Source organism: Ursus americanus, chromosome 2 (assembly GCF_024610735.1).
Source record: "Ursus americanus isolate L20-20 chromosome 2, mUrsAme1.1.p, whole genome shotgun sequence".
NCBI lineage: Eukaryota > Metazoa > Chordata > Mammalia > Carnivora > Ursidae > Ursus > Ursus americanus.
This window is the reverse complement of record NC_142128.1, coordinates 67,473,715-67,486,807: the sequence shown is the minus strand read 5'-3', so window position 1 is coordinate 67,486,807 and position 13,093 is coordinate 67,473,715. Positions and strand designations below refer to the sequence as shown.

General features: G+C 54.4%; 1 protein-coding gene across 2 annotated transcripts; it reads right to left on the bottom strand.

Annotated features, from left to right (window-relative positions):
* Positions 1–398: 398 nt before the first annotated feature.
* On the bottom strand, positions 399–12,873 carry CHIT1 (chitinase 1). 2 transcript variants are annotated; one of them, XM_045787612.2, is made up of 12 exons: positions 12,749–12,828; positions 11,683–11,712; positions 10,661–10,800; positions 9,147–9,348; positions 8,503–8,559; positions 6,791–6,956; positions 6,435–6,559; positions 5,614–5,737; positions 3,300–3,485; positions 2,939–3,052; positions 1,375–1,501; positions 399–821 (listed from the first exon to the last, which is right to left on the bottom strand). In XM_045787612.2, exons 4-12 carry the CDS (start codon positions 9,221–9,223, stop codon positions 598–600), a joined length of 1,200 nt encoding a protein of 399 aa, XP_045643568.2. In that variant the 5' UTR covers positions 9,224–9,348; positions 10,661–10,800; positions 11,683–11,712; positions 12,749–12,828; the 3' UTR covers positions 399–597. The 2 variants fall into 2 exon arrangements, with proteins under 2 accessions (XP_045643568.2, XP_045643567.2); XM_045787611.2 differs by lacking the exon at positions 10,661–10,800 and having other exon boundaries at positions 12,749–12,873.
* Between the last annotated feature and the right edge of the window lie 220 nt (positions 12,874–13,093).

The window sequence follows — 13,093 nt, the reverse complement described above, 5'->3', positions numbered from 1 at the left end:
GAGGGGCCTGAAACAGGATTTAATCTCAAAGTGAGCCCTCAGTACCCACCTGGGATCTGATTCGCATTTTCACGCTGAGCAGCGAGGCAGAGCCCCGAAGAGCAAGAAAAGCTCTTCTCTGCTGCCATCCAGTGTGAATCTTGGGAATGACACCTGAGCAGAGGCCCGCGGGAAAAGCTCTCTGGTGAGGTGAGGTCACCTGGGACCCCCGAAAACTGCCCGCCAGAGTGTGGTGAGATGTGATGCAAGGCCTATCACGCCCCAGATGGGCCACCTTCTCACCTGGCTTGGACCTCTGCGTGCCTTATGTTACCCTCTCCTCCTAGCTTCCCGACCTCCCCAGTTTTGAACTAACAGTGTGCTTAGAAGACTCTGTAAGTAACCACACCCAGGGGCAGTGGGGTGCAAACCACAGATTTATTTTGCAAGTGAAAGAGGCAGCCCAGGAGGGCCCGAACAAAAGGAACCAAGGCTGAGAGCAGAATACTTGGCTATCGAAAGACCACAGAGAGGTCCGTGGACGGGAGCTGGGGAGGCAGGCCGTGGAGTGACCCCGGGCCCTGGCCTGGTGGCCGGGGCTCCACGGGCCTCAGGCGCTTAGCTCCACGTGCAGCATTTGCAGGAGGAGCTGAACACCAGGCTCGGTGGGCAGCTCTGCCGGAACAGCCTCCCTCCTGCACAGCTGTAGTAGCCGCCCTGGTCCTGGGGGTTAGGGTAGAGCCCGTCGGCTTTGCCCTGGCAGAAGGTGTCCTGTTCAAGGCTGGGGCCGTGCTCAGGTTCAGAAGGCTGGTCTGGTGTGGGGACTTCACTTTCTGGGGTGTCTAAAGGCATACAGGGAAACAGGGAAGGTTCAGCCAAGTCTCCCCCAAGAGATCCCCACCCACCGGCCAGGCACACAGGTGATGCCTACAGCAGAGAACAGCCCTACAACAGCCACACCCACAGCTGCGGTGCAGCTCAACAGGGACACGTGGGGCCACACGTGCAAGAGGCAGTCAACGGCATTCTACCATCTGCACAGACCAGCCATATACTGGCGAGGGCCACGGGGAGTGGGGGGGGGGTCGCCCTGCAGGCTGAGTGTGCAAGCTTTCTCTGCAGAGAGGAGGGAGCTGCAGGCTGAGGGCCCCTAGAGGGAAGCTCCGGTTACCAACACCCCCCAAAGTCATTGCCACAATCAGAAAGGGGAAGAAGAGCCTGGAAAGACAATAGTTTCAACAGTTTCCTTAGCCCCTGGGGGCGCATGAAATTTGGGAAATCGCAGTGTTGGGACAAGGTTTATTTCCTCAGAAGGAGCCCGGACCTGCAGTTCAGGGAGGGGGTGTTCGTACCCTAGCCCCGAATTCTGCCTTTGGTCCCGGGCCCCTTACTCACTCAGCTGCAGCCGCAGCGCCTTGATGAGGGGGTAGTGGCCTTGGTTGCAGAAGAAGGCAGCAAAGTCGTCCATGTCCAGTGCCCAGACCATGGCCCCGCCCAGGCCCTTCTGCTTCAGGTAGCTGGCCTGCGAGGGGAGCGGAAGCAGGTGCAGGAGCCCAGGGCAGCCCGGCCAGGCCGCCCCAGAGCCCATCCTCTGGCTTCCTCATCGAGACAGGGCTCTTGTTTCCAGCACCCCCAGGCCATGAGTGGTCCAGGCTTCTGGACACAGCCTCGGGCTGGAAGCCCAGGTGACTGAGTCCTGATCCCTATCAGGCATAAGTCATTCTGGAATCTTCCTGCCTCAACAGGAGCATGGCCTGGGGTGGGGGGAGGGTGGAGGTGTGAGGAGTGGATGCGTGTGAACTTCCCTAGGTTGGAAGCTTGAACATCTCTGTCTTTTCTGGGCTGAGCTGCTGCGTTTGGGGGCACTGCCAGTTGTGATGAATCCAGTTACCATAGGGACAATGAATCTTCCCCAGAGATCTGAACAATTTCCTGTCTTTAGATCTTTGTCCTCCCTTGAGGGCCTTCTCTCCTCCACTAGATCCCCAAGTTGTCCCCAGGAAAGGGTAGTGTGTTCCCTTACGAGGGCCTCTCTGTTCCCTAAGCCTGCCAGGGGGCCCTGGCATGAGGCAGGGGTTGGAGGGTAGGGCCTGTCTGGGGCCCCGCCCACCTTCTCTGCTTTCAGACTTTCTCAAAGACCTTTCCACGGTGACCCCTTCTCCTGTCTCCCGTCTCCTCCAGCCGGGATCACACTCCCTGCTCAATTCTCCCAGAGCACTTGATCTGCCCCTCCAGGAAAACCTGCCACTGTCTGCCCTGAATCAGAAGGGGCGTGACCTGTTTAGACGAACAGGCGCGGGTGCCTCTGCAGGAGTTCACAATCTCATGGGGGAGAGAGGCATGGAAATACATAAATGCAGGGGAGGGGGTGGAGGGATGGGCTAACTGGGTGATAGACCTTGGGGAGGGTATGTGATATAAGGAGCATGGGTGTTTTATGAGACTGATGAATCACAGACCTGGACCTCTGAAACCAATAATACATTAGATGTTAATAAATTGAATTTAAATTTAAAAATTAAAAAAAAGAAATACATATATGCACGAGTTTTGAGCCACCAAAATCGGGTAAGAGCCAGAGGGGGGATGGTCACATAAGTAAATCGAAAGGTCTATAATTTGAACATGCACCAAATATGGTCAATGAGCTGAATAAAAGGGTACGTCTCGCTGTATTTCTCCTCTTCATATGTCTGTAGAATTTGCATTTCGTTAACTACAAATACAAGTATGTAATCAAATACAAATTCTTTCAAGAGTGGTACTCAGTGTAGAGCAACTTTCTGTGATTGTGTCTTTCCTTAATCAACTGGCGGTAAAAATACCAAATGCTATCGCAAGAAGATCTGGAACATACTGGGATATTTTAAAGGAGACTCCCCCTTGAAGAGGTTCTAATGTTATGGACAGGCTCGGGCCCAGCCAGGACCACCCCCCTCCCGGCAGGGCTGGGCCTCACCTTGATTTTGAAGCTTTCCACATCATCGAAACCCACCCACTGGTTGCCCTGGAAGGCATAGGGCACCTTCTGGTCCTCGAGTCTGTGCTCAGCGGCCCCCTTCCAGGAGCAGACCTGTAGGAGCAGAGGGCAGAGCAAGTGGAGACTAGAATTGGAAAACTCCTGTTTAAGGGAGCTTGCAGGACCTAGGAGCTTCTAGACTGAGTGACCCAGAACGCTGTATTCAATGAGGCACTGGGGCTTAATGATAGTCCAGGATGACCGATACGGATGGAATTCACCAGGTCAGAACTCCCGATGCCTGGCATCCTCATTCTGAGACTATGGGAGAAGCAGCAACCCCCACCCCACTCCGTCCTACCTCATAGTAAGCCAGCAGCCCTCCCTCTCTGGTGAAGGGGCCAGGGGATCCAGGCCCCGTGGCTGGGGCCCCCACTCCAGTGTCTGATGGGGAGGCCAGGGTGAAGGATCGTCCGTAGGTGGGCATGCCAAGGATCAGTTTGTTGGCAGGGGTCCCCTTCTGCAGCCACAGCTGCACGGCAAAGTCCTGGTGAAGGACAAGGAGGGGCAGGGTTAATTCACTTTGCCTTTGGCCTGGTTCTGGTCGTTCAAATCTGGGGGCTTCAGAGGAACTTCACAGGCCTTAGTAGTGTTCCGACGCTGCCCTGTCTTAGATCCTGGAGCCCAGAGAGAGAGAAGCTGCACTGCACCCTAGCCAAGACCATGAGCTTTGGAGTCAGACAACCATTCATGCAGCCAGAATTTACTGACGGTCCACTGTGGGCCGGGCGAGATGCTTGGATGCATCCGTGAGCAAAGCAGCCGAGATCCCTGGCTGGCTCAGCAACGTACTACCTAACCTTGCTGAGCCCCGGGCTTCCTGTCTGTAACATAGAAACAACGAAAATTGCTAGAATTAAAGATATAATGCAGGTATAAGTTCCAGCAAAACGCAGTAACGAGTTGCTGTGATCACACTCCGCTCATCGTCGTTCGAAGTTTCACTGAGTACGGGAGCAGGGAACGCGGTCTGTTTCATTTATCTCTGGTCCCTGTGCCTGGAACAATGTTTGACACTCAGATGCTCAAACAGAAAGAACAAGTGAGCACACGGCATCCTCATGGGTCCCTGGCCAGGGCCTTGCCCTCACATATGACGTGACGTGACACCCCCAGCCCGCGACACGCAGAGGTACCCAATCTAAGGATACGGACTAAATGGACAAGGGAGACTCCTCCCTCAAGCCAGGACTACAGGCTCGCTTCCCCCAGGAAGCCGCCCTGTTCAAGTCCAAGCGCTCCCGTTACTCCGCACCCTCTTAGCCCTTAAGTAAGGGACACTTCTCACTAAAAGCATCAGTATTTATTTCCTTTTGTTGGTCTCCATGATTTATCTCTGATCAGACTGGAGCTTTCCGATGGCAGAGGGCGGGGCCCCCTGCTGAGCTCAATGGCACTTCTGGCCAAGTTTGGAAAAGTCACCCTCTGGCCAGAAGCAGTCCCGAGCACACAGGGCAGAGAGCGGAAGGCCTCTTTGTAAGAGGAGAAAGGCCTCCCTTCCCCCACGTGGATCCAGGGCACACAGCCTGGAGAACACAGTGCTGGTGGGATTTCAGGCCCCTCACCTCTCAGCTGAACGTCTCCGGGTATTTCCCGGCCGGGCTGACTTCCCCCCGGGACCCACCCAGCTTTCCAGATGGGGGTGCAGGGGCTGGGCTCAGTGTGAATGATGGATGCTGACTCAAGCGCCCAAAGATGTGTCCCTTATTTGTGAAAGAGCCCCAGAAATCTAAGATGTTCTGCCCCAGCTGGTACACTAAGATGCATGCTCCCCAAAATTAAAAAGCATTTTTATTTAGGGGTTTTTTTGTTTGTTTATTTTATAAAGAAATAATAGGGTTGTTCTTAACTTTTAAAACTCAGCGTGGGCTTATAAAAAGCCTCTGGGCTGTTCCACCAGGGTGAGCCGGGCAGGAAACCCCCACCCAGACCAGCCTGAAACCAAACCTGCCCTTTCCAGGGGCTGGGGTGGGGGTGGAGGTGACCCTGCCCCGAGGGACATCCCCTGATGTGTTATCAGCTTGGGAAAGCTTCCGCCTCCGAAAGCACCTTCCAAAAAGTCCATCAGAGTGACCAGGAGGGAAAGTTTACCCATTGTCTGGAAGGAAATGGGGTGGGGGTATGAAGAAAGCAAGAAGTCCTGTTCGCCGGACGTTCAAGCTCAAAGACAGCCTCCCAATGAGCCACCGCTTTTTTGCTGTCGTCACACTGGTTTGCAGCGTCTAGTATCAGCCAAGGTGCTACACAGAAGTAAGGTTTCCCCTCAGCGCGGGCACAGGAGAAGAAAAGAAACTAGCAAAGAAACAAAAAGGTCTGGCTACTCGGCCCCGTGCTTGGTGATCCTGCTTTTCGTTTCCATTATTGCCTCAAGGCTCTAAAGAGGCTGCCTGGGGGTGCCTGGGGGCTCAGTCCGTGAAGCCTCCGCCTTCTGCTCAGGTCATGGTCTCAGGATCCTGGGATCAGACTCCCAGCTCAGCAGAAGAGTCTGCTTCTCTCTCTACTCCTTCCCCCCCCCCAGCTCCTGCTCTCTCTCAAATAAATAAATAAAATCTTTAAAAAAAAAAAAAAGGCCACCTGGGGATGGGGAGTCCTGCCTCACCCCTGTAGCCACTCACCACGTTCAATTCGGCTGCTGCCCCGCTCTCCCCCTGCCTCTTGTAGAGGGGGCTGTGATGTCCTGTGGTCCTCTCATAAGAGCCATGGAAGTCGTAGGCCATGAGGCTAATGAAGTCCAGGTTCCTGCAGGAGGCGTGGAGAGGGGTGTGGGGCTCGTGAGCAGCCCGTCCTCGCTCCTTCCTGCCCTCACTGTCGGGCCTAGGGCAGGCCCGCACGGTAAGAGGCAGGGGTGCAGGGTCACCCCCGGTCTGTAAGAGGTGATTAGACAGCACTCCCTAGTTCCCCCCAAGTCCCCAGTATTGAGGTCCTTGTCATTCAGCCTGTGGGGTTGGCAGCTCCCGTCTTTGGCACCCTTCCCACGGCAACCTCAGGATACCTCCCGCTCTTACCATTTTGGAGGGAAATCTAGCTCGTGTGCGCGTGAATCGGCTGGGAACCTCATTCAAACACATTCTCTAATTTAAGAAGCCTGTGGTAGGGCCTGAGCTCCCGCATCTCTAACAGGCACGCAGGTGCCAGTCCTCGGGTGCAGGACTCTAGACGACTCATCCTCTTGCCTTCACTCTTGCCCTCCCAGGGTACTTGATGTTAAGTCCGAGTTCCCAAGGAAAAGGGCAAGGATGCTGAAAGGGAGGATCTGAACACTGGAGTAGCAGACAAAGTGAGCAGATCCCTCCTGGATCTGCTGCTGGAGGGGCCTGGCTTTCCCAAAACGGTACCTCGCAGGTGAGCACCTGCTCTCCTCCCGGGGCAGCTCAGCCTGCCGTGGCCTCTCCCACCTTGGAGAACACTGGTTCTGTACTGTCTGCCTGAGACTCACTGAGTAATTTTGTCCACCTCGTAGCCAGCATCTATGTGCTTTCTCCCGGCCGGGACGGCTGCGCTCAAGAGGAGGCGTTCCTTCCCTGAAGTCTGGGCTTCCTGCTGGAAGGCGTTGGCCAGGTCCTGCAGGCGCAGCTCAGAGTGAGCACAGAGGCAGGGACCAGACAGACCCTTGGGGACCCCAAGCAGATGTTCACTCCCAGGAGTCTGAAAACCGACTGCAGGGCTGGTCTGTGCTATGCTAATACACGAAGCAGTGGCCCCGGGGACAGAGCAGCACCGACATGTCCCGTGAGGCCACCGATCTGGGCCCCCCTGGCCAGCTGGGTGACCCCCTACCCCACGCAGCCATACCTGCACCAGGGCTGTGAAGCGCTGCTTGTCTGAAGGAGGGCTCCCCCGGCTTCCTGGGTACTCCCAGTCCAGGTCAAGGCCATCAAAACCATAATCGCGCAGAAACTTAAGGGCTGAGTTGACAAAGATCTGACGGTTGCTGGCTGTAGCCACCATATCTGTGAACCTGCGGGGTGATGAAGGGCAGTGGGGGTCTGCCTTGCTGACAGGGGGTTCCTCTCTCCCTCAGATGCAAGCAAGAAAGTCCTCAGGATATTGGTGGCCGGCCGTCGGGGCCGGGAGGATGCTGGGAGGGCTGCTGCGATATTGGCCTTGGAGTTACCAGCCTGGCCTCGGAAAAGAGACAGTCCAGAAGTGCGTCCTGCCCCCAGGGCACATTGACTTGCCTGGAGCTCTGCCTCCCAAAATTCCCTCCACCAGCCTACTGCCAAGTCCCTATTCTGGAATTGTCCTACCCTGCATCAGAGCTGGCTGTCACCCCAGCGTGGAGGTTTAGAAAAGAAGAAAAATCAGTTTCTAAAATGAACAGAGAGAAGTACAGCAAGGTTAGTGAGGATCCGGGTAACCCGAGAGTCTGCTGCTCTCATTCCCTGGTGGGTTAACACGGTCATTTTCTTCAAACTCACATTCGTAAAATGCTTCGCTATGACACTAGTCCAGAGCTCCTCGAAATCCCGAGCTGCCCGAGGAACCCCCTCCACACCTCCTCCTGATTCCCAGGATCCCTCTAAGAAGTGTCTCAAGGTCTTTATAGACTGATCCTATTTTAATTAGTTTTCAATTGATTTATTACTTTAATTAATAGCAGCAGTTCTTAAGTGGGACCCTTGTGCTGGGATCCCCAGGAGAAGAACCCCTGTATTCCAATTAAAAATCTGCATATAAACAGTACGTGGGGAAGGTGGGTCATAAACTTCATCAGGTTTTCAAAAGGGCTCGTGATCCAAAAGTTTTAGAAATGGGACGTCTGGGTGACTCAGTTGGTTAAGTGTCTGCCTTCGGCTCAGGGCATGATCCCAGGGTCCTGGGATCGAGTTCTGCGTTGGGCTCCCTGCTCTCCAGGGGACCTGCTTCTCCCTCTGCCTGCAGCTCCCCCTGCTTGTGCTCTCTCTGTCTCTCTGACAAATAAATAAATAAAATCGTTAAAAAAAAAGTTTTAGAAAGAGTAGTTTAGAACTCTGGGAACCTTACGTTCTGGACTTTCTAGGAAAAGTCTATGTTCAAATATCTCATTCCATTATCTCCATAATTCCTCAAAAATGTCCTAGAAATGCCAATATTTTTGGCAGCCAAGCTCACTCTCACAGACTACCTTTGACACCCAGAAGTGGGACAAAAATTCTCAGATTAGAGAGCCTGTTTCAGAGCTCTGGAAATATAGACACTGTATGTTGTCTGGGATTAGTTGGGAGTCTCCCTCTACCCATTTCATGCAGGAAGAGACTGAGAACTGGAAAGAGGCCAGAATCTCTCCTGTGCTCCTGGCAAGACTGAATGTGTAACAGTCTGGAGCTAAGCCCCCTCCACAGTCCTCCCAAATAGCTACCAAGAGCCCAGGAGGAAGGTCAGCCCCCAGAGTCCAGGCCCCCTTCCGACCCCCTCACCCTGACTACGCTTCAGCCGGGTCTGATTCCCTGACCAGGGCTCTCTCTTGCCAGTGAGTCAGGTCCCCACCCAGTGGCTCTCCATACGGGTGCCCATGGCCAACTCACTTCTGGGTGCCGAAGTTCCAGCCCCCGACGGCCAGCAGCGTCTTCAGCTTGGGATTCCTAGGAAAGACAACACAAATGCTGGAATTTACAGAATTTAACGCCCTGCCAGCTCCCGGGGCTCACCTCACTGCTGGAGAAAGCAAGGGGTGGTGGGTGCCCTGATGGGCGCTGCTGGGGTGGGGGTTGTGTAAGTCTCTATGCACAAAGCCTGGTTGGGGGCAGCTCTAGACTGGGAAAGAAAAGGCACGCTCCTGCCTTCAAGGGCCTCCCCCCGGCTGGGAAGATATACACACAAAGAACTTAGGAAGTGAGAGATCAGGGTGAATCGCAGAGGGGCTTTGTCAAGGTGGTGATAACGCTAAAGGATGGATAGACTTTAGGAGGAAGAAGGGCGTGCATTCCCAGCAGAGGGAAACAGTTTCCCAACCCCGATCCCGCTTAGACCTAAACTAGAAGGGACCTTGAGGACTCCCTATCTACCCCTACCTCCTCCATATAAGCACGGGAAAGCCCAGAGAGGTGATGCGACTTGCCCAAAGCCACACAGCAGATCTGTAGCCGAATTACCGTGCTAGGGAAGATTTCTGGCTGTGAGAAGAGGTACCTGCCTTCTCTACCTCCCCTCCCCCTCCAGAGCTGCTCACGTCTTCTTCAGGCCATTGAACTCCCGGTATAGCACGCTGTCGTCCCACTCCACAGGGCTGAGCTGGTGATTGTTCATGCCCGCAAACGCGTAGATGAGGTGCGTGCACAGGTTCGGGTCCACGTCCTTGGGCGAGAAGTGAGCGGCCCCCTGTCTGTACTGGGCCCAGTTGGTGAAGTAGCAGACGAGCTTTGCGGCAGAGCCTGACCATGGGGGGCCAAGGAAAGAAATGGCGGTCATAAGGGTCTGCTGAAGAGTGGCATCGCCCGCCCGGGGCAGGACCTACATAATGCCAGAGGGTGTTAAATATGACTCTTGACCTGCTGAGGCCAGGGAGGCAGGACTTTCAAAAAGCAGCCTGGAATACCTCAGAAGGTTAATTAAAACGCAAATACATGAAGTAGCAGAGAAGAGACCCCGGTTACATGCCTGCATTTATGTTTTGTCTTGCTTTAAAAAGTTTTATTTCTTGCAGAGAATCTATGTGTATTAATATCACTGATAAGTTTCCAATAAAGAGCTTGTTTCATCTAGGAAAAGGCAGCTTGTTTCTGGAATCCCCAGAAAGTTTGGGAACTTGGGGGGTCGTTTGTTCCTAGCAGGTTGATCTAGCAGTGAGGGCCCCTATGCTAGGTTGACCAGATAACCAGACAGCGAGAAGGCTGATTTTTATTCCTGCATCTGTCAGAAATGCACTTTGGGCCGATTGCCTCTTCAGCTCTGGCCCAGGGTCCTCATCTGAAAATGACTGTGCGGTCTCTGAGGTCTCTTCCAGAACTTGCGGTCTATGAGGGTGCGGTCTGCACGAGCCAACACTTTATGCCAGGGATTTGGCAGAATCGTGAGTTTGTACTGGAGTGCATCTATGACCAGTGTCTAGACCTTAGGACTTCCTTTAGGCCTGACAGTGTCTCTCTGCAGTTCCCTTTGGCTTCCATGTGGCCAGTGAGAGGTCGGGGGGGAGGGGGTGCAAAGTGGCTGCAGGAGGCTGTGTGGAAACCCAGAGCACGAGGGGGCTGTCTGGGACTCCCCTGGGCAGGCCGATGGTTCCCAAAGGAGAAGCTGGAGTCCTTGGGTGGTCGCTGGCTCTAGCCAGAGGCCACTCGGGAGTAGAACTTGCTACGGGGGGCTGGGAGTGTAGCCTGCAGTGATATAAGAGGATTGGTGAACTCCCCAAAGCAAAGGGTTAACCTGGGGAACAACACATCCTAGGACCATCTAGGAGGAAGCATGGAAGCTCTTCTTACATCGTATCCTCTTCTATCAAATATCATGCATGGATTTTTGTACTATGAGACAGTGAAGTGTGAGGGTCTCTGGAATTTTAACGCCTGGGTTGAAATCCCAACTCTGCCACTTTGCAGTCAGGTAACTCAGCTTCCTGCTCCACACCCTGAGAACGATCATCGTTCCTACCTCAAAGGACTGTTGTACGGATAAAGAGTTAGTATGTTAAATATCAGAACACTGCTAGCAGATAGCAAACTCTGTGCCAAGTGCTTTACATATACTAACCGTTACTTCATTCACACGAGACTCTGCTGATATATCTACCACACCGTACACCCAGGAGGAGCTTGGACTTAAGCTTTTGGGGAAATCTTCAACCTTTCTTCCCCATGTTTGTTATTTCTGTGGCCCCTGGCTGTTGCCTCCTGTGAGACCAAGAGGAGAACAATTTGTCTAATGTCACAGCCCAGCCTCAAGGTGCGGGTCTGAGGAGCCAGCACTCCTGGGGCCACTGATTCACAGGGAGTGTGGCGTGGTGGGAAGGGACCCCAGAATCCAAGTTGCTGAGCATCCCCCAGAGAACTCTCTCCTGTCTGACACGGTAAGTCGCCCCTCCCGGCTCCCCCGAGCCCTACATGCCATCAGTCCAACAGAAACGGGAGTGAGTATGTTGCCCAGGCTGAACTAAGGGACTGGGACACGGAGCTGGGTAAGAGTTGGGCTCCTTCCCCCCAGTAGCTCTCCACCTGGTCGGGGAGACCAGTAATTATGCCCAGAACTATGCCAATGATAAGCATCATTGACATACGTACTGGGAAGTGTGCTCAGCTCTGAGAGAACAGAGAGGTTGGAGCCAGTGACCTCAGGGAAGCCCTGAGAGAACTTGACAGTGAAGCCGGCCCCACAGACATGCAGTTGGGCTAGCGGGTAAGGCGGCAAGAACCTTCCCTGAAGGGGCGGCAGGGCTGTTTGTGGCACAAGGACACGTGCAGGGGGCTGAGCTTTGGAGGAGAGGCCCCACAGAAATCTGCCAAGAGCTCTTGATGTGGGGGTGGGGTAAGGTTGGGGCGTGAGCTGGGAGGGGAGCAGAGCCCAGGGAAGGGGCTGAGGGACTCTAGGGCTAACCTCAAAAAGGTGCCCCTTACCCTCCCCCTTCCCAAGAAAGGGCGCATCCAACTCTTGATCTCAGCTCAGGTCTTGATCTCAGGGTCATGAGTTCAAGCCCCCCGTTGGGCTCCATGTTGGATGTGGAGCCTACTTCAAACGAACAGTAAAACAACAAAACGAAAAAGAAAGGCTCCACCTACCCCACTGGATCGTCAGCAGCACTATCAGACCTAAAGCGGCACAAGAGAGAAGGCAGAGCTTGAGCGGTCATTCGTATTTTCCCCGGACCCCTGGGACGTAAAGGTGGTCAGAGAAGGGTAGGCCCAGGATGGTGTCCTCCAGATCGAACTTCTTCTGTCCAAAAGGGACCCAGCAGGACACTGCACTCATCCCTTCACCCCGGCCAGATGGCAGGGGCCCCTCTTTGGCCTGGACTAGTCCCAGAGCTGATGGAAGTTTCTGTGAGGCGAGGCTGCCCCTGTCCAGGGCGTCAGTGGAGGGCGGTGTGTATTTAGGAAGTTTCTAGGAAAACCCGCCCGACTCCTGAGGTTTCAGAGAGAACATTTCTCTTTTGCAACAAGCAGAAAACCTGTCCTGGGGCTGGAAAGAGCCAGTGTGGAAGGGCGAGGCCACAGACGCCATCTCTCGGTGAGGCCTCTGCGCCTCTGCTCACCTCCCCTAGTTCCCTCCTTCCTGCTGCTCTCCCGCCACACCTCACAGGAGCTTGGTTGAGTTACCAGCATCTTGGAGACCTAGGGCCCAGCGGGACTCCATTAAAAAGGTCTATTTCACCTTTCTGGTGACCTTGGATTTTCCTGTTAACCTAATAGGACCTGTGTGAACACTTGCAAGGACACCCAAGGTCATGGCCCCCAGGCTGCCCTCTTTCTTGCGGGACAACCCGCACAGGGTTGGGGAAGAATCTGTTGGCAGTGGGCATCCCTCGGAAAAGGCCAAAGGCAGAAGCCTAAGAACCTGGGGAAGATAAAACCACCTGCCCCAGCGGCGTTCCCTGACTCTGGGCTTGCAGGACAGGAGGAGGAAAAGTCCATTTCAGCCTGTTGAGAAAAGCCTTCCCTTGCAACACAAAGGCTCTTGGATTGAAAGAGCCTGGGGGGGCCCCACTGGAATGGAATGACCCTCTGAAGTTCTCCCAAATGTTCCTGCTTCTTTGCAGACAGCACCAAGAAGCCACCTAATAACCACATCCTCACCTCTTCACAGCTCCCAGGGCCCAGCCCACTCTCCTAGACGGTGCCCACTCACCTGCCCAGGCCACGGACCGTGCCATGGTGCTGGCTCAGCCTGTGCCACGGCCTCTCCAGACCTGCTCTCCTTTTATCAGGCTGCCCTGTTCCGCCGTAGCCTGCAGTGTTGAAATCAGGGGGTGGTGGTGGGGGTGCTGGGGTATGGCGTGAAGGGCTAGGGTGTCACCCAGCATGGATTGGGCAAACCTAACACAATGGCCTTTAGCAATTCTTGGTTTTCTGGAACAATCACAGAGTGTAAACCGGGCCCTTGCCATGACCAAACTGGGAGGCAGAGAGAGGGAAGCAGGAAGTGTTTCTAAGCCTCCTACTGGACGAGCACGGTTCTGATTTCCTTGGTGGG